This window comes from Salmo salar, chromosome 03 (genome assembly GCF_965601325.2).
Source record: "Salmo salar chromosome 03, fSalSal1, whole genome shotgun sequence".
Lineage (NCBI taxonomy): Eukaryota > Metazoa > Chordata > Actinopteri > Salmoniformes > Salmonidae > Salmo > Salmo salar.
The window spans coordinates 6,544,206-6,565,776 of NC_138293.1; the positions used below are offsets into that span (position 1 = coordinate 6,544,206).

General features: G+C 40.2%; 1 protein-coding gene across 1 annotated transcript in view; it reads left to right on the top strand.

The window, feature by feature from the left end:
* The window catches only part of LOC106596915 (netrin-G1), a 221,065-nt gene that overhangs the window by 181,682 nt on the left and 17,812 nt on the right, over positions 1 to 21,571 (top strand). The window contains exons 5-6 of the mRNA XM_045714452.2: positions 961 to 987; positions 6,137 to 6,181. Of these exons, the coding sequence (XP_045570408.2) occupies positions 961 to 987; positions 6,137 to 6,181 (72 nt within the window). The remainder of the gene's footprint in view (positions 1 to 960; positions 988 to 6,136; positions 6,182 to 21,571) is intronic.

Genomic DNA, 21,571 nt, shown 5'->3' on the forward strand with positions numbered 1-21,571 from the left:
GTGTTGGGATATGGATAGTGCTAGGTATAGTGTTAGTACTAGGGGTAGTTTAGGGTATAATAGTAAGGATAGTGATAGTAGTAGAGATAGGGATATGGATAGTGCTAGGTATAGTGTTAGCACTAGGGGTAGTTTAGGGTTTAATAGTAAGGATAGTGATAGTAGAGATAGGGACATGGATGGTATTAGTGATAAGGCATAGTACTAGGCATAGGGAAAGTAGTAGGGATAGGGTTAGTAGTATGGATAGCGATAGTTGTAAGGATAGCGATATTAGTAGAGCCAGGGATAGTTTTAGTGCTATTTTACCAAACGTTAAAGCATTGTGTATGAAGTCCTAGCTTTGTTTTTCTGTTTTTCTAACCCATTCCAGAAGAACTAAACTCTTTTGGCAGAGTGTAGTTGTTGATTTTGGCAGAAGACTGCAATTCCTTGCTTTGCCTCTGATTCTGTTGACGCTTTGCCATTTGAAAGCAGTGCTAGGCCCATCAACAAGGAAGACTTGGTGTTAGGCCCATCGGGAACGAGTACTTGGTGTTAGGCTCATGCAGTGTCGCGTCCCTGATTCACTGTCTCTGTCTGTTGGCCCACTGCTGCTAATCAGTGAACATTTTGGAGTGGCAAAAGCTGGAAAGTCTCTGAAAAGAGATTGACAATCTTAAGATAAAAGCCAAGGGTTTGTGGTTGATTAATGCCAAACACGAAAGGAAGCTGTTGTAAGAATTGCTCAAAAACCCATTTCAATCTCTTCTTCTATTGCTTTTGATATTTTAATGTATTTTTTATGTATCTTTGTGAATGAATCTCTGAAGATAAATGTTGTGTTTGTTTTCTATTCTACTACAATATATTTTAAGGGGTAAAGATAAAAGCTGTGGACATTCTTTGATCATCTCTCTTTCTCTCTTTGTTTCCTTCCTTCTATCTTTACCTCCTCTCTTCCACTCTTCTTCTCCAAAGGTATCCATAGCAGTCATGGACCAGTGCGTAAGTAAAACAAAACATTTAAATAAATAAACCAGCGATAATGGACAACTGCATTGCAGTTTCATTGTTCTTATTTAGGTGATGTGGAGAGGTGTAATTGCATTGGAGCTATTAAATCAGCGTTATACCTTCCAGCGTTATGTCTACCCCAGCATTATACCTACCAGCGTTATACCTACCAGCATTATACCTTCCAGCATTATACCTACCAGCGTTATACCTACCAGCATTATACCTACCAGCATTATACCTTCCAGTGTTATACCTACCAGCGCTATACCTACCAGCATTATACCTACCATCGTTATACCTACCAGCGTTATACCTACCAGCATTATAACTACCAGCGTTATACCTATAGCATTATACCTACCAGCGTTATACCTACAGGCTTTATACCTACCAGCCTTATACCTACCAGCGTTATACCTACAGGCATTATACCTACCAGCGTTATACCTACCAGCGTTATACCTACCAGCGTTATACCTACCAGCATTATACCAACCATCGTTATACTTACCGGCGTTTTACCTACCAGCGTTAGACCTATAGCGTTATACCTACCAGCGTTACCTACCAGCGTTATACCTTCCAGCGTTATACCTACCAGCGTTATACCTTCCAGCGTTATACACCTACCAGCGTTATACCTACCAGCGTTATACCTACCAGCATTATACCTACCAGCGTTATACCTGTAGCGTTATACCTTCCAGCGTTATACCTTCCAGCGTTATACCTACCAGCGTTATACCTACCAGCGTTATACCTACCAGCATTATACCTACCAGCGTTATACCTGTAGCGTTATACCTTCCAGCGTTATACCTACCAGCGTTATACCTTCCAGTGTTATACCTTCCAGCATTATACCTTCCAGCGTTATACCTACCAGCGTTATACCTATAGCGTTATACCTTCCAGCGTTATACCTACCAGCGTTATACCTACCAGCGTTATACCTATAGCATTACACCTTCCAGTGTTATACCTTCCAGTGTTATACCTACCAGCGTTATACCTACCAGCATTATACCTACCAGCATTATACCTTCCAGCATTATACATACCAGCGTTATACCTACCAGCGTTATACCTACCAGCATTATAACTACCAGCGTTATACCTTCCAGCATTATACCTACCAGCGTTATACCTATAGCATTATACCTACCAGCGTTATACCTACAGGCTTTATACCTACCAGCGTTATACCTACCAGCGTTATACCTACAGGCATTATACCTACCAGCGTTATACCTACCAGCGTTATACCTACCAGCGTTATACCTACCACCATTATACCAACCATCGTTATACTTACCGGCGTTTTACCTACCAGCGTTATACCTATAGCGTTATACCTACCAGCGTTACCTACCAGCGTTATACCTTCCAGCGTTATACCTACCAGCGTTATACCTACCAGCGTTATACCTTCCAGCGTTATACCTACCAGCGTTATACCTACCAGCGTTATACCTGTAGCGTTATACCTACCAGCGTTATACCTTCCAGCGTTATACCTACCAGCGTTATACCTACCAGCGTTATACCTACCAGCGTTATACCTACCAGCGTTATACCTGCTAGCGTTATACCTTCCAGCGTTATACCTACCAGCGTTATACCTACCAGCGTTATACCTACCAGCGTTATACCTTCCAGCATTATACCTTCCAGTGTTATACCTACCAGCGTTATACCTACCAGCGTTATACCTACCAGCGTTATACCTACCAGCGTTATACCTACCAGCATTATACCTACCAGCGTTATACCTTCCAGCATTATACCTTCCAGTGTTATACCTACCAGCGTTATACCTACCAGCGTTATACCTATAGCGTTATACCTTCCAGCGTTATACCTACCAGCGTTATACCTACCAGCGTTATACCTACCAGCGTTATACCTACCAGCGTTATACCTACCAGCATTATACCTACCAGCGTTATACCTACCAGCATTATACCTACCAGCATTATACCTACCAGCATTATACCTTCCAGCATTATACATACCAGCGTTATACCTACCAGCGTTATACCTACCAGCGTTATACCTTCCAGCGTTATACCTAGCAGCGTTATACCAACCACCATTATACCTACCAGCATTAAACCTTCCAGCGTTATACCTTCCAGCGTTATACCTTCCAGCGTTATACCTTCCAGCAATATACCTACCAGCGTTATACTTACCAGCATTATACCTACCAGCGTTATACCTTCCAGCGTTATACCTACCGGCATTATACCTACCAGCGTTATACCTTCCAGCGTTATACCTACCAGCGTTATACCTACCAGTGTTATACCTACCAGCGTTATACCTTCCAACGTTATACCAACCAGCGTTATACCTATAGCATTATACCTACCAGCGTTATACCTACCAGCGTTATACCTACCAGCGTTATACCTACCAGCGTTATACCTATCAGCATTATATCTACCAGCGTTATACCTGTAGCGTTATACCTTCCAGCGTTATATACCTTCCAGCATTATACTTACCAGCGTTATACCTACCAGCATTATACCTACCAGCATTATACCTACCAGCATTATACCTACCAGTGTTATACCTACCAGCGTTATACCTACCAGCGTTATACCTTCCAGTGTTATACCTTCCAGCATTATACCTTCCAGTGTTATACCTACCAGCATTATACCTTCCAGCGTTATACCTACCAGCGTTATACCTATAGCGTTATACCTTCCAGCGTTATACCTACCAGCGTTATACCTACCAGCGTTATACCTATAGCATTCACCCCGGACCCCGGTTCCAGTGTTACCTACCGCTTCCAGCCCTCCGCCCTTCCGCATATCTACCAGCGTTATACCTACCAGCGCCCCAGCGTTACCTAGCGCGTCCACCAGCATTATACCTACCAGCCCCCAGCGTTATACCCCGCGTTCCCAGCGTTATACCCCGCACCTACCAGCGCTCCGCTTATACCTACCAGCGTTATACCTTCCGCGACCACCGGCTTACCTACCGCGAACCCAGCGTTTACCTACCGCGTACTACCGGCCCAGCGTTATACCCCCGTCACCAGCGTTATACCGCCCTACCAGCGTTATACCTACCAGCGTTATACCTACCAGCGTTATACCTATCAGCATTATATCTACCAGCGTTATACCTGTAGCGTTATACCTTCCAGCGTTATATACCTTCCAGCATTATACTTACCAGCATTATACCTACCAGCATTATACCTACCAGCATTATACCTACCAGCATTATACCTACCAGTGTTATACCTACCAGTTTTATACCTTCCAACGTTATACCTACCAGCGTTATACCTATAGCATTATACCTACCAGCGTTATACCTACCAGCGTTATACCTACCAGCGTTATACCTACCAGCGTTATACCTATCAGCATTATATCTACCAGCGTTATACCTGTAGCGTTATACCTTCCAGCGTTATATACCTTCCAGCATTATACTTACCAGCGTTATACCTACCAGCATTATACCTACCAGCATTAAACCTACCAGCATTATATCTACCAGCATTATACCTACCAGCGTTATACCTGCACTGAGTCACATTAGTAATAATCCCATGTAGCCGTGTTACAAGGTGGAACACTGGAAGGTTTGTTTTGTGGGATGTGTGTGGCTTCGTGACAAGCGTGTGGCTTTGTGACCACAGCCGCTCACCAATTTAACAGCTCTTTATTAAAAAAAACGTATTATAATTTTTTACCTGTTTTTCTCCCCAATTTCGTGGTACCAATTGGTAGTTACAGTTTTGTCTCATCGCTGCAACACCCGTACGGACTCGGGAGAGGCGAAGGTCGAGAGCTGTGCGTCCTCCGAAACACAACACAACCCAACCAAGCTATACTGCTTCTTGACACAATGCCCACTTAACCCGGAAGCCAGCAGCACCAATGTGTCGGAGGAAACGCCGTACACCTGGTGACTGTGTCAACGTGTACTGCCACAGGAGTCGCTAGTGCGCGTTGGGACAAGAATAGCCCGCTGGCCAAATCCTCCCCTTACACCGGCGACACTGGGCCAATTGTGCGCCGCCCCATGGGTCTCCCGGTCGTGGCCCGGCTTCGAAAGAGCCTGGACTCTAACCCAGAATCACAAGTGTCACAGCTAGCACCATGATGCGATGCCTTAGACCACTGCGCCACTAGGGAGTCCTCAATTTGACAGCTCTAACGCAGTTCCACCGTCTACATGCCAAAACACCAGCCATGCGTGTGTCGGCTCTCTCGGGTTAACGCTTGATCTGATTGAATCAATGCCTAAATTGGTTATTTTCACAAACAGTGTAGGTTACACCTCGACGATGAACATCCTTTAGCTAGATCTGCTTCTGCTGCCGGTCAAAATGTCTTCTCACTCATGTTGCATGCAAGAAGTCATTACTACTTTGAGATCCAACTCACTAAAGTACAAACCATTGCCTATGTGCCTCATACAGATATAGGATCTTAATTTGATCACCCTGTTGTAGGAGAACCTTCCCGCAATGTAGGACATTTAACATTTGTAGTGAATTTGAGATTTAAAAAGGCTCGACTGTGAAATTTCTAACTGGATTTTCGCTTATGAGAAAATGTATTGACCCCTACAAAAATGTCCATGAATTATAATCCACATAATGATTCACTTTTCCTGTTGCTTCAGGATTATTTTCCTGCTGTAGCAAACTGGCTCAGATTAAGATCCTACATCTGGAGTTGGTATCACAATGGAATATGACTCTAGAGTATTTTGATGGAGATTACACACGCTGCTACTCAGTGTCCCTGACTCTCTATACAAGTCATGCATGTACATACAGCATTATTAGAGCCTCATATATACCTTGTGCGAACATGTGTCCTGTGTTCGGATAATGCCCACATTCTGATCCTGCCCACATTTACAGACAGATGTAAACGATTCAAAGACGCATTGTAAACTGATTTTTATAAATGTAAAGATTGGGATAAAAGCAGTGGGCAAAGGACGCATGTTAGTGGCAGGTATAAACAGGGCCTAGGACTTCAGTAAGAGACCTGTGCATGCTGTCTGAGTGCATTCAATTAATCCAGCATGAACTATCTGATAGCATAAAGTAACTGTCACTTATATGACCTCTCCCATCTTTACACAGATCGAGCTAATGCTTCATCTCTAGGTGTTGCAAACCGTAATCAAGGTAGGATAAAAATCGATGTTTATTTGATTCTTACTAAACAAAAATTCAAGAATTGATATTGAGCAATGCTGTCCCTTACAAACTGTGAACTTTAACTTATATACACACTCACACACAGTTACACACACACTCCAGCCAATCTAATCCAGACCTCTGATGAGTCCACATTCCCAGACATCCAATGATCATCTTCACATCTCTCCTTCTCTCTCTCTCTCTCGCTCTCATATCAATTCAATAAATGCTTTATTGGCATAAATGGGTGGTTGCCACTGTTCCCAAATCAATGTATGTAAATGTCACGGTTGTCGTAGGAATGAGAGTACCAAACTGCAGCGTGTGTGTCGTTCCACATTTTTATTTACACTGTGAAACTATGCAATACATAAATAAACTGAAAGACAAAAAACAACAAACCGTGACGCAGAGGTGAAACATACACAACTCAAACATTAATCACCCACAAAACCCAGGTGGAAAAACCCCTACGTAAGTATGATCTCCAATTAGAGACAACGAGGACCAGCTGCCTCTAATTGGAGATCATCCCAAACAAAACCCCAACATAGAAATACAAAACTAGAACCTAAACATAGAAATAGAAAACATAGGGAAAAAACCCTGTCACGCCCTGACCTACTCTACCATAGAAAATAACATCTTTCTATGGTCAGGACGTGACAGTAAAGTATTAAATAAATGAACAATATAAATATATATATATATATAGATATATATATATATATATATATATATATATATATATATATATATATCAACAAAAACAATTATACATGGAAAATAATACACATCAAAAAAAGAAAACAAAGAGCAACAATTGGTGCATGAAATCTACAAGGGCTAATGTGTAAGACATGGTGGGAGGTATTGTCTCTCTTATATTATGACATATCAGGACATAATCTGGAGATAGATCTACTGTCTCTATTATATTATAACAGACCAGGACATAATCTGGAGGTAGATCTACTGTCTCTATTATATTATAACAGACCAGGGCATAATCTGGAGATAGATCTACTGTCTCTATTATATTATAACAGACCAGGACATCATCTGGAGATAGATCTACTGTCTCTATTATATTATAACAGACCAGGACATAATCTGGAGGTAGATCTACTGTCTCTATTATATTATGACAGACCAGGACATAATCTGGAGATAGATCTATTATATTATAACAGACCAGGACATAATCTGGAGCTAGATCTACTGTCTCTATTATATTATGACAGACCAGGACATAATCTGGAGATAGATCTACTGTCTCTATTATATTATAACAGACCAGGGCATAATCTGGAGATAGATCTATTATATTATAACAGACCAGGACATAATCTGGAGCTAGATCTACTGTCTCTATTATATTATGACAGACCAGGACATAATCTGGAGCTAGATCTATTATATTATGACAGACCAGGACATAATCTGGAGCTAGATCTACTGTCTCTATTATATTATAACAGACCAGGACATAATCTGGAGATAGATCTACTGTCTCTATTATATTATAACAGACCAGGGCATAATCTGGAGATATATATACTGTCTCTATTATATTATAACAGACCAGGGCATAATCTGGAGATAGATCTACTGTCTCTATTATATTATAACAGACCAGGGCATAATCTGGAGATAGATCTACTGTCTCTATTATATTATAACAGACCAGGGTATAATCTGGAGATAGATCTGCTGTCTCTATTATATTATAACAGACCAGGGCATAATCTGGAGATAGATCTACTGTCACTATTATATTATAACAGACCAGGGCATTATCTGGAGATAGATCTACTGTCTCTATTATATTATAACAGACCAGGACATAATCTGGAGCTAGATCTATTATATTATGACAGACCAGGACATAATCTGGAGATAAATATACTGTCTCTATTATATTATAACAGACCATGGCATAATCTGGAGATAGATCTACTGTCTCTATTAAATTATAACAGACCAGGGCATAATCTGGAGATAGATATACTGTCTCTATTATATTATAACAGACCAGGGCATAATCTGGAGATAGATCTACTGTCTCTATTATATTATAACAGACCAGGGCATAATCTGGAGATAGATCTACTGTCTCTATTATATTATAACAGACCAGGGTATAATCTGGAGATAGATCTACTGTCTCTATTATATTATAACAGACCAGGACATAATCTGGAGATAGATCTACTGTCTCTATTATATTATGACAGACCAGGAATATTTTTTTCAAAATTCCTGGTGTACATTTTTTTGGGGGGGGGGTTCATATTTTAAATTGGAAAGGGGGCCCCAAACGTTGCTGCCATATGGAAGGATTGGAGTAATGACAGAATCAAATAACTTAAGACAAATCATTTTTTTCATTTTCTCTCTCTCTCCTTCCCTCTCAATTTCAGTTCAATTCAAAAGGGCTTTATTTGTCTGGGAAACATATGTTTACATTGCTAAAGCAAGTGAAATAAACAATAAACAAAGGTGAGAAGAAACACATTTAACATCAACAAACTATTAGAAATAAACACTAAACATAGCACTCAAAACGGTTTCAAAAATATATATAAAGTGCTATTTTATCCGTGTTTTAGTTGTCGTAGGAATAGTAGGGGAAGATAAATAAACAGTATTGGTAGTATTTACAATGTTGTTTGTGCTCCACTGGTTGCTCTTTTCTCATGGCAATGAGCCACACATCTTGCTGCTGTGTTTACACACTGTAGTGTTTCACCTGACAGATATGGGAGTTTATCAATGTTGGATTTGTTATCAAATTATTTGTAAGTCTGTGTGATCTGTGGGAAATATGTGTTTTGAATGTGCTCTTACATTTGGCAGGAGGTTAGGAAGTGCAGCTCAGTTTCCACATTGTGGACAGGGGACACATCCTGTCTTCTCTTGAGAGCCAGATCTGCCTATGGCAACCTCTCTCAACAGCAAGGCTGGTTCTGGGGCTCTGTTCACAAACACAACAGGCCCCACAGAGCCCCAGGACAGTTTGGCCCCACAGAGCCTCAGCAAGTTTGTACATAGTCAAGGATTTTCTAAATTTTTGGTCAGTCACAGTGATCAGGTATTCTGCCACTGTGTACTCTCTGTTTAGGGTCAAATAGCATTCTAGTTTGCTCAGTTTTTTTTGTTAACCTTTATTTAACTAGGCAAATCAGTTAAGAACAAAATGTTCATTTACAATGACGGCCTACCCCGGACGACGCTGGGCCAATTGTCCGTCGCCCTATGGGACTCCCAATCACGGCTGGTTGTGATACAGCCTGGAATTAAACCAGGGTCTGTAGTGAAGCCTCTAGCACTGAGATGCAGTGCCTTAGACCGCTGCGCCACTCGGGAGCCCCAAGTGGTTGATTCTTTCCCGTGTGTCGAATAGTTATCTTTTTGCTTTCTCATGATTTGGTTGGGTCTAACTGTTTTGCTGTCCTGGGGCTCTGTGGGGCCTGTTGTGTTTGTGAACAGAGCCCCAGAACCAGCTGGCTGAGGGGACTCTTCTCTATGTTAATCTCTCTGTAGTTGAGGGCTTTGTGGTGGAATTTGTGGGCATTGCTTCGTTTTAGGTGGCTATAGAAGTTTCTGGATTTAGATAACTAGCTGGAAAAGTCCTGATTCTGCTCTGCATGCATTGTTTGGGGTTCTCAGTCTCTCTCGCGCTCTCTCCCTGCCTTCTCCCTCCCTCCTTAGCTCTCAATCTCTCTCAAGGTGGAATAATCTCTCTCAAGGTGGGAAAAAATGTGCCGTTCTGCCCTTGAGCAAGGCAGGTAACCCCCAACAACAATTGCTCACCAGGCGCCGATGATGTGGACGTTGATTAAGGCAACTCCCCACACCTCTCTGATTCAGAGGGGTTGGGTTAAATGCGGAATGCACATTTCGTTGTGCAACTGACAAGGTATCCCCTTTTCCCCTCTCTCTCTCTCTCTTTCGCTCCCTCTCCCCTCTCTCTCTCACACAGAGAGAGAGAGAGGGGTTACTGGTAACTAAACCAAGATTTATTTTGATTTATTTATTTAGCGTCAACAAGCAAGGAGCTGGAGCTAAAGCATTTTAGCATGCGTTTGCATATTTCCAATAGGTAATGCCTATTGTGTGAAGTGCCTGTGTGCAATAACTCAATTTGCCGTTCTAAACAAGGCTATTTTTATTTTAAAAATTTACTTTGGCAAAGGGTCAAGTCTTCAAAACTTTGTCAACTCCGTTCGTAACAGATTCTAGTTTTGAGTACAGAAAACTGTACTGAGATCGAATGTTTCATTTTGATGTGAAAATTTGCAGAATATCGGCCAAGTTTCATCGATCTCCAACTTCTTCCACTTCATGCCACTGGACTTCCTTTCATCATCATATTTGGTAGTTCTAATTGGATGCTAAAGATTCATACCCCCTGTGATGTGTCTGTGTTTCCCCTTTTGTATGTGCTGCTGTGGGGTTTATGTAGATTGGTCTGCAGCTATCTGGGACGGCAGGTAGCCTAGTGGTTAGAGTGTTGGGCCAGTAACCGAAAGGTTGCTAGATTGAATCCCTGAGCTGACAAGGTAAAAATCTGTATTTCTTCCCCTGAATAAGGCCCACTGTTCCTAGGCCATCATTGTAAATAAGAATTTGTTCTTAAATGACTTAAATAAAGGTTAAAATAAATATCTCTGGTTAATCCCACAGATCTCCTCCTATCTGTTGTCTGTGTAGGAAGTGTTACAGCTGAACTCACTCCATGCCTGTAACCCTCACAGCCCTGAGTAACAGGTTGTTACATCAATCTAATTGAACATAATCATCAAAACTATGTGTGTTGAAATTGCGTAGGAAATTTCATGAAAAATGAATTCACAGGTAGAATCTACGTGGAAATTTCAACACAATTTATGTCATGTTGTAAATACGTTGAACATGCAACATCAGATCCACGTCACATTTTCATCATATTTTATACATTTTTTCCATATTCTCAATGTTTAATCAACATCTGTATTTCATCATGTATTTAATCAATTATGTGGAATTTCATATTTCATTAGACATATTTTATAAGACCTTGTTTCAATGTTGACGGTAAAAACGGTACGTTTGAATCAATGTCATTGTTTCATCATCATGCCATCAACCTAAATAAAGAGATATTGAAATAAAATCTGAAGCCACATTCCAACAATTCCTGCTTGAACAGGGACTCCTACTGATATATATTGGAGGATGTACTTCGGTGAGAATGAGTCTACCATCCAGATGTCTACATCTGTGTACACTGCTTAGCTTTGGAAACAAGCTGTGTTGGTTTCTGCTGAGCTATCACGTCAACACGAGGATACTGATCAACTTCCATACTCATGTGTGTCGCTACCTTAATAACATTGAATAGTTGAAAGTAACTCTTCTAACTTGTTTTACAAAAAAATGAAAGCCAATTCGGAGTGAGGTTGGGTTTATGTACATGCTACATGGATATCTGATTTGCATAAAGGACATGAATCCATCGTGTAGGTTTACTGTCATTCATTCTTTAGAAGTGGCTACCATTTAGTCCTATAGATAGGATGCCAAATTCATGATATTAATAATAAACGTTTACCTTTTGGATATTATATTTTATAAATATCTTATTCATAATACGACAAAATCCAAATGTAAATATTTAATTATATTCATCCTTAAGCTTCAATCTAAGTAAATGAATACAAAAATTCCCATCAAAATTCCTAATTTTAAGTTTGAGATACCTGTTTTTGCATGGGCTGCGTCTCAATCCACTGTATCCTCCCATGTCGACCTTCCGCATCTGTAGTGGAAGGTGGTCGAGATACAGCTGTGTTTGTCAGACCATGAGACATCCCATCTGTCGGTGGAAGGTGGCTGAGCTACAGCTGTGTTTGTCAGACCATGAGACATCCCATCTGTGGTGGAAGCTGTCCGAGCTACAGCGGTGTTTGTGAGACCGTGAGACATCCTGAAAATCTGCCTTCTCACAGAAATGTCTTTAGCGTCCGAACCGTTTGGGTTACAAACTAACATGACCCCACTGTGGAAAGGGAAGACTCTCCCGAACACAATGGTTTTCTCCCCACAAATGTCACGGGACTCATCTGAAGGTAACCCATACAAGGTGTATGTGTCCGAAAAAAAGAACAAATATTTCCTGAGCTTTCTTATACAGTTGAAGTCGGAAGTTTACATACACTTAGGTTGGAGTCATTAACTCGTTTTTCAACCACTCCACAAATTTCTTGTTAACAAACTATAGTTTTGGTAAGTCGGTTAGGACATCTACTTTGTGCATGACACAAGTAATTTTTCCAACAATCGTTTACAGACAGATTATTTCACTTATAATTCACTGTATCACAATTCCAGTGGGTCAGAAGTTTACAAACACTAAGTTGAGTGTGCCTTTAAACAGCTTGGAAAATTCCAGAAAATTATGTCATGGCTTTAGAAGCTTCTGATAGGCTAATTGACATAATTTCAGTCAATTGGAGGTGTACCTGTGGATGTATTTGAAGGCCTACCTTCAAACTCAGTGCCTCTTTGCTTGACATCATAGGAAAATCAAAAGAAATCAGCCAAGACCTCAGAAAAAAAATGTGGACCTCAACAAGTCTGGTTTATCCTTGGGAGCAATTTCCAAACGCCTGAAGGTTCCATGTTCATCTGTACAAACAATAGTACGCAAGTATAAACACCATGGGACCACGCAGCCGTCACACCGCTCAGGAAGGAGACGTGTTCTGTCTCCTAGAGATGAACGTACTTTGGTGCGAAAAGTGCAAATCAATCCCAGAACAACAGCAAAGGACCTTGTGAAAATGCTGGAGGAAAGAGAGTATTATTTGTTGGACTAATTCAATTTAGCTTTGGTTTATCATAACCAGTGGCGTAAATTCCATGTGGATGTTTTAGCTCTGACAGAGTCTAGCGATAACGGAACATCTGACATTTCTACTGAAACAAGAGTAGATGGTAACTTGAGTGACACCTGCTCCAGTTTTAGTTGTTTGATGAGATGAAGATGTCATTCTGATAGTGTGTTAAGCAGGATCTTTCTCAAACTGAAACAAAGGGTGGTATGTGTGAAGCTGGCATCTTGGGCTGATCACTAGGGGGTGCAGTAAGTATTTTATTGGTAATTCTCAGGGAAGAAGGGATTGATGTTCTGAAAAAATGCGCAAACACCCAGAGAGTACAACCCTTTTGAGACTGAGCAGGGTATAGTCAGAGAGAGAGAGGGAGGCCCAACTCGGCGGAAAATCTGTCGTTGGCAGGATAGCAAAGCATCATGTGGTCAGAGAGGAAGAGAGAGGCCCAACTTCATCCAGCATGTGGTGTTTTTTGTTGGTTATTTCGCCCACTAAGCAAGGAGTTTTTGTATGAGTGTCGAATTTCGTCAACAACAAAAAATGTATGGCTCATTTGCTATGTGAGGTTTATTTGATCTAATATCAGTTTTGTAATGCTTAACCTCTATGGGCTAGGTGGGATGCTTGCGTCCCACCTACTCAACAGCCAGTTGAATCCTGTGGCGCGTTATTCAAATACCTTAGATATGATATTACTTCAATTTTTCAAAAATATGACTATTTTACACCATTTTAAAGATAAGACTCTCGTTAATCTAACCACACTGTCCGATTTCAAAAAGGCTTTACAACGAAAGCAAAACATTAGATTATGTCAGCAGAGTACCGAGCCAGAAATAATCAGACACCCATTTTTCAAGCTAGCATATAATGTCACATAAACCCAAACCACAGCTAAATGTAGCACTAACCTTTGAGGATCTTCATCAGATGACAACCCTAGGACATTATGTTATACAATACATGCATGTTTTGTTCAATCAAGTTCATAAATATATCAAAAACCAGCTTTTTACATTAGCATGTGACTAGCATGTGACTAGCATTCCCACCGAACACTGCCGGTGAATTTACTAAATTACTCATGATAAACGTTCACAAAAAGCATAACAATTATTTTAAGAATTATAGATACAGAACTCCTCTATGCACTCGATATGTCCGATTTTAAAATAGCTTTTCGGTGAAAGCACATTTTGCAATATTCTCAGTAGATAGCCCGGCATCACAGGGCTAGCTATTTAGACACCCAGCAGGTTTAGCACTCATCAAAGTCAGATTTACTATAAGAAAAATGTTATTACCTTTGTTGTCTTCGTCAGAATGCACTCCCAGGACTTCTACTTCAATAACAAATGTTGGTTTGGTCCAAAATAATCCATTGTTATATCCAAACAGCGGCGTTTTGTTCGTGCGTTCTAGACACTATCCTAAAGGGTAAATAAGGGTGACGAGCATGGCGCAATTCGTGACAAAAGAATTCTAAATATTCCATTACCGTACTTCGAAGCATGTCAACCGCTGTTTAAAATCAATTTTTATGCCATTTTTCTCATAAAAAAGCGATAATATTCCGACCGGGAATCTGCGTTTAGATAAACAGACAAAGGAAAAGAAAGCATTCGGTCGAAGCGGGCATGCGCCTAAGCCCATAGTACTCTGAGTGGCCACTTGCCGAAAGCGATAAAGTGTTTAACCTGTTGGGTCTAGGGGGCAGCATTTGCACGTCTGGATAAAAAAAATGTACCCGATTTAATCTGGTTACTAATCCTACCCAGTAACTAGAATATGCATATACTTATTATATATGGATAGAAAACACTCTAAAGTTTCCAAAACTGTTTGAATGGTGTCTGTGAGTATAACAGAACTCATTTGGCAGGCAAAACCCTGAGACATTTTCTGACAGGAAGTGGATACCTGATGTGTTGTATTGACTTTAAAGCTATCCCATTGAAAAACACAGGGGTTTAGGAATATTTTGGCACTTCCTATTGCTTCCACTAGATGTCACCAGCCTTTACAAAGTGTTTTGAGTCTTCTGGAGGGAGATCTGACCGAACAAGAGCCATGGAACGGTGATGTCCCATTAGACACCTGGCGCGCTACTTCATGTTGGGTACCCTCGTTCCAATACGTTATAAAAGGCTATGCATTCGTCCACCTTGAATATTATTCATGTTCTGGTTAAAAAAGGCCCTAATGATTTATGCTATACAACGTTTGACATGTTTGAACGAACGGAAATATATTTTTTCCCCTCGTTCATGACGAGAAGTCCGGCTGGCTTACATCATGTGCTAACGAGACGGAGATTTTTGGACATAAATGATGAGCTTTTTTGAACAAAACTACATTCGTTATGGACCTGTGATACCTGGAAGTGACATCTGATGAAGAGAATCAAAGGTAATGGATTATTTACATAGTATTTTCGATTTTAGATCTCCCCAACATGACGTCTAGTCTGTATCGCAACGCGTATTTTTCTGGGCACAGTGCTCAGATTATTGCAAAGTGTGATTTCCCAGTAAGGTTATTTTTAAATCTGGCAAGTTGATTGCGTTCAAAAGATGTAAATCTATAATTCTTTAAATGACAATATAATATTTTACCAATGTTTTCTAATTTTAATTATTTAATTTGTGACGCTGACTTGACTGCCGGTTATTGGAGGGAAACGATTTCCTCAACATCAATGCCATAGTAAAACGCTGTTTTTGTATATAAATATGAACTTGATAGAACTAAAAATGCATGCATTGTCTAACATAATGTCCTAGGAGTGTCATCTGATGGAGATTGTAAAAGGTTAGTGTATCATTTTAGCTGGTTTTATGGTTTTGGTGACCCTGTCTTTGACTTGACAAAACATTACACACAACTCTTGTAAATGTACTGTCCTAACATACTCTAAATTTATGCTTTCGCCGTAAAACCTTTTTGAAATCGTAAAACGTGGTTAGATTAAGGAGATGTTTATCTTTCAAATGGTGTAACATAGTTGTATTTTTGAAAAATTTGAATTTTGACATTTATTTGGATTCAAATTTGCCGCTCTTGAAATGCACCTGCTGTTGATGGAGTGCACCACAGGTGGCACGCTAGCGTCCCACCTAGCCCCAAGAGGTTAAAGAATTATAGATTTACATCTCTTGAACGCAATCAACTTGCCAGATTTAAAAATAACCTTACTGGGAAATCACACTTTGCAATAATCTGAGCACTGCGCCCAGAAAAATACGCGTTGCGATACAGACTAGACGTCATGTTGGGGAGATCTAAAATCGAAAATACTATGTAAATAATCCATTACCTTTGATTCTCTTAATCAGATGTCACTTCCAGGTATCACAGGTCCATAACGAATGTAGTTTTGTTCAAAAAAGCTCATCATTTATGTCCAAAAATCTCCGTCTTGTTAGCACATGATCTAAGCCAGCCGGACTTCTCGTCATGAACGAGGGGAAAAAATATATTTCCGTTCGTTCAAACATGTCAAACGTTGTATAGCATAAATCATTGGGGCCTTTTTTAACCAGAACATGAATAATATTCAAGGTGGACGAATGCATACTCTTTTATAACATATTGGAACGAGGGTACCCAACATGAACTCGCGCGCCAGGTGTCTAATGGGCCATCATCGTTCCATGGCTCTTGTTCGGTCAGATCTCCCTCCAGAAGACTCAAAACACTTTGTAAAGGCTGGTGACATCTAGTGGAAGCAATAGGAAGTGCCAAAATATTCCTCAGCCCCTGTGTTTTTCAATGGGATAGGTTTAAAGGTAATACAACACATCAGGTATCCACTTCCTGTCAGAAAATGTCTCAGGGTTTTGCCTGCCAAATGAGTTGTGTTATACTCACAGACACCATTCAAACAGTTTTAGAAACTTTAGAGTGTTTTCTATCCATATATAATAAGTATATGCATATTCTAGTTACTGGGTAGGATTAGTAACCAGATTAAATCGGGTACATTTTTTTTATCCAGCCGTGCAAATACTGCCCCCTAGCCCTAACAGGTTAAGGATTAGCCCCTTTTTTTTCAATTTTCGCATAAAATGACATTTGTTTATTAATAACTTTTCACGTTCAAAATTGTGCACTCTCCTCAAAAAATAGCATGGTATTCTTTCACTGTAATAGCTACTGTAAATTGGACAGTGCAGTTAGATTAACAAGAATTTAAGCTTTCTGCCAATATCAGATATGTCTATGTCCTGGGAAATTTTCTTGTTACTTACAACCTCAAGCTAATCGCATTAGCCTACGTTAGCTCAACCGTCCAGCACATTACTCAACACTAGTGAGACTCATGTCGCCTACGGTAGGCCTACAGTATATCTGAAAATATGACGTGACTCTCCGCCAATAATTATATATAGAGGATTGAAGGATTCTAAATTAAAACCAATAGCCGCCTCATGGGTTTCCCGGTGGCAGCCGGCACGGGTATCAAACCTGCATCTGTTTGCACTGCGGGAGCTGTAATACTGTACATGGTGTCCAGGTCAGGATAACCAAAACATTTCTTTATTAAAGACTATCTGAAATAATGTTGGTTCTTATTTATTTGAACCAAAGCCAGGAATGAATGAATCACTCAGCTTTTTGTAGGTGCCGGCTATATGACTGTGCCATCAACTTGATAATATATAACCATATTTTGGAGGTTATTTATAAAAAAAATTTAACGAAAGTGAGTGATTGTAATCTGAGTAAAGACCAAAACATTTATTTATGGGCCAATTGTGCACCGCCCTATGGGACTCCATAGGGGCCAATTGTGCACCGCCCTATGGGACTCCATAGGGGCCATTGTGCACCGCCCTATGGGACTCCATAGGATTCACGGTCAGATGTGATAGATAATAATACTTTTTTAATAACTTTTTGTGGTATTATTTGTTTTGTCTTTTCTGGTGGATTAAACTGAAATTGCAACCAATCACAGCCGGTTGGGTTACAGCCAACCTAACTTAGAAATACATTTGCCGATAGAATTCTCCCCCTATCCTCCTTCTAGGCAAGTCTATTGTCCAGCTATTTGCTAATAGCCATTATTTTATTAACGAAAGCATAAAGATGCCATTATTAGTTAATTTGTTTTAGTTTGAACGTGCAGACTGGCACTAAAAACAGTGGTAACGTATCCCTAGTTAGTGCCGTTATTATTGCAATGCACCTTAATGTGTTGCTCTGTGCTACCCAGCGTAGTCAGGCTTGAGGGAAAGATGAACAGAGCGATCCTCGATGAAAACCTGATCTAGGGCACTCAGGATGTCAGGTGTGAAGGTTCAACTTCCAACAGGCCACAACCCTAAGCACACAGCCAAGACAACGTAGGAGTGGCTTCAGAAAAAGTCTCTAAATATCCTTGTTTGGCCCAGCCAGAGCCTGGACTTGAACCCAATCAAACACAGACAAACTCTGGAGCTCTGGAGAAAGTGACCATCGGGATCTTGGTCACCTCCCTGACCAAGGCCTGTCGGCCATCATTGAATCTTGGAAAATAGCTGTGCAACGAGGCTCCCCGTCTAACCTGGCAGAGCTTGAGAGGATCTGCAGAGAAGAATGGGAGAAACTCTGCAATTACAGGTGTGCCAAGCTTGTAGCATCGTACCCAAGAAGACTCAAGGCTGTAATCACTGCCAAAGGTGTTTCAACAAAGTACTGATTAAAGGGTCTGTATTCTTTTGTAAATCTGATATTTACGTGTTTTTTTTTAAAACCGATTTTTGCTTTGTCATTTGGTATTGTGTTTAGATTGATGAAGGAAAAAACAATTGAATCTGTTTTAGAATCATTGGTAGTGTAGTGAAAAAAAAAGTGAAACTGAGCTGAATTCCATCTGGACTTCCAAGCTAGGGGGTATGGGCTTGGGAGGTTAACTTTGGCATGTTGTATGATTTGGGTTTAAAGTTGGGTAATGTGTTAAGTCTTCTTCCACTTCAATAAAACTTAAGCATGACAAAAGAAGGCTGGATGTGATTTTATTTACACTTGCATGTTTATTTTCACACAAAGGTCTACCCAAGCCCCCACCAGAATAGTCCCCAAAAGCACCAGAAAACCACTGCTACCAAGAAGCAAAAGACTAAAATGACAGTGAGGACGACCCTTCACAATGTAACCCAACCCCTTATTCTCATCTTGAGCGACGTATTTGGAAAGGTATTATACCAAGAATTGCCATGATGTTGTCCAATATTTTACTGCAGAGAATCTTGAGCCTTCATGATCCAGGGATAGGTCATCATGTGGGAAACCGAGGTCTCCTTCAGCCTCTTCAGAGGAGAGATCTCCTTCACCAAAGCCCTGCAAAGAGTCAGACCCTTTTTCTATGCCGGAAGCAATTATGACATTTGTCTTGAAACCATTTTTATATTTTTAATGAAATTAGGCTGTTTTTATATTTGGAAGTGAACAAATGTAAAACTACTTTGTTTGAGAATTTCCAAAAAGAATCCTGACCTTTTTTAAAGGACAGTTGCCCGAGTCCAGTTGAGAACGTCAACCTGAACGAGACGGAGGAAGAGTTACTAAAGATGGAAGAGTAGCTTAAACGCAATGATATTCAAAAATACATGGTGAGAAATTAAGTGTTTCATTGAGTTGAATGACATTATATTGCCATGTTGTACTGGATGTGTAATGCATTAGTGTCCTTTTTGTAAAATTACAGATATCTCAAAGCTTGGGAGAAAGACATCCTGGACCGGGTGAAGAGAGCAATGCACCGGTAAACATCATATTTTTTTCACTTTTTAAATTAGTCAGTGATGTGTTGCTTGTAAAGTACATATTTAGTGTTCTATGCAGAACCCTGACAAACGGCCTCGTGTTCCATACAGAACCCTGACAAATGGCCTCGTGTTCCATACAGAACCCTGACTAACGGCCTCGTGTTCTATGCAGAACCATGATGAACGGCCTCGTGTTCTATGCAGAACCATGATGAACGGCCTCGTGTTCTATGCAGAACCATGATGAACGGCCTCGTGTTCTATGCAGAACCATGATGAACGGCCTCGTGTTCTATGCAGAACCATGATGAACGGCCTCGTGTTCTATGCAGAACCATGATGAACGGCCTCGTGTCAACCATGACTATGAAGGGAAGCAAAGGGAATAGGGCCTTTGACTCCACCCGTAAGTAAAAGTCAGTCCAAATTATGATATTTGACATGTGAATACCTTCTCTAGATAATATTTGTTTTCCCCTTTTACAGCAGGTGTGAGTCTTGGCGAATCAAAGGCTAGAGGCAGAAATTCTACAGGCGACGTCAACCTGCCTGAAATGTGCTCCTGACTGCAAGGGGGGCAGTGGGAGGGCCGATGAGCAAGTGGATAAAAGAGGTCTTAAGAAGTTAAAAGCATCAAATCCTGTTCAAACACTACCCTTTTTTGGATTATTGTATGTCTAATTTGTGGTTCCAGAAGCCTATGCCAGAAATGCGTTTTTTGGCTTTTTTTATTTGAAAAATTGGCTTGTACATCTATTTTGTGGTGGAATACATTTTAATTTTCTGTTTTTACATGGACCATGGTTTACACAATGCTGTTTGACGTTACTGCTGTCATTGAATGACAAAAGCCAATAGTAATCAAACCAAATTGTATTTGTCACATGGTTTGCAGATGTGAATGTTGTGAAATGCTTGTGCTTCTAGTTCCGACAGTGCAGTAATATCTAACAAGTAATCTAACAACTACCTAATACACACATCTAAAGGGGTGAATGAGAATATGTACATGTAAGTATATGGCCGATCGGCATAGGCAAGGTGCAATAGATGGTATAAAATACAGTATATACATAGGATATGAGTAATGTAAGATATGTAAACATTATTAAAGTGGCATTATTTAGAGTGCATTGTATAAAGTGACTAGTGATCCATTTATTAAAGTGCCCAGTGATTGGGTCTCAATGTAGGCATCAGCCTCTCTGATTTAGTGATTGCTGTTTAGCAGTCTGATGGCATTGAAATAGAAGCTGTTTTGAAGTATTTGTGTTTTGTAGTATTGACCCTAAGTCTGGAAGATGCATTTTGACCATGTGTAGAATTGTATTCTACATATCAGGGTGTTGTATGCAATGTCAGAAAGGTCCTAGTTGATACAGTTTGTTTTCCTGATCTTATCTCAGGCTCTTATCCTTTAATGGAAAGAAGGCTATATCACAAAATGGCAACTACTTCTAAAAAAACTACTCAACACACTTCATGAATTGCTAATAATCCCTATTGAGTTCATGGTGTGTTTTGGTCAAATAAGATGTCAATGTGTTCTGAACTTCAACCAATGTGTTCTCAACCTCTCGCCAATATTTAAATGTAGTTTATTATTAGTCGAGAGTAGTTTTCAAACTTGATAGTGCCAAAATTATAAATAATTGTTGGCTGTCTTTTTGAGTCGGTGAAAAAAAAAAGGTTGAAATCTCATTTACCAACGTCTCAACCAAATATTATAGAAATGTCCACTTTGA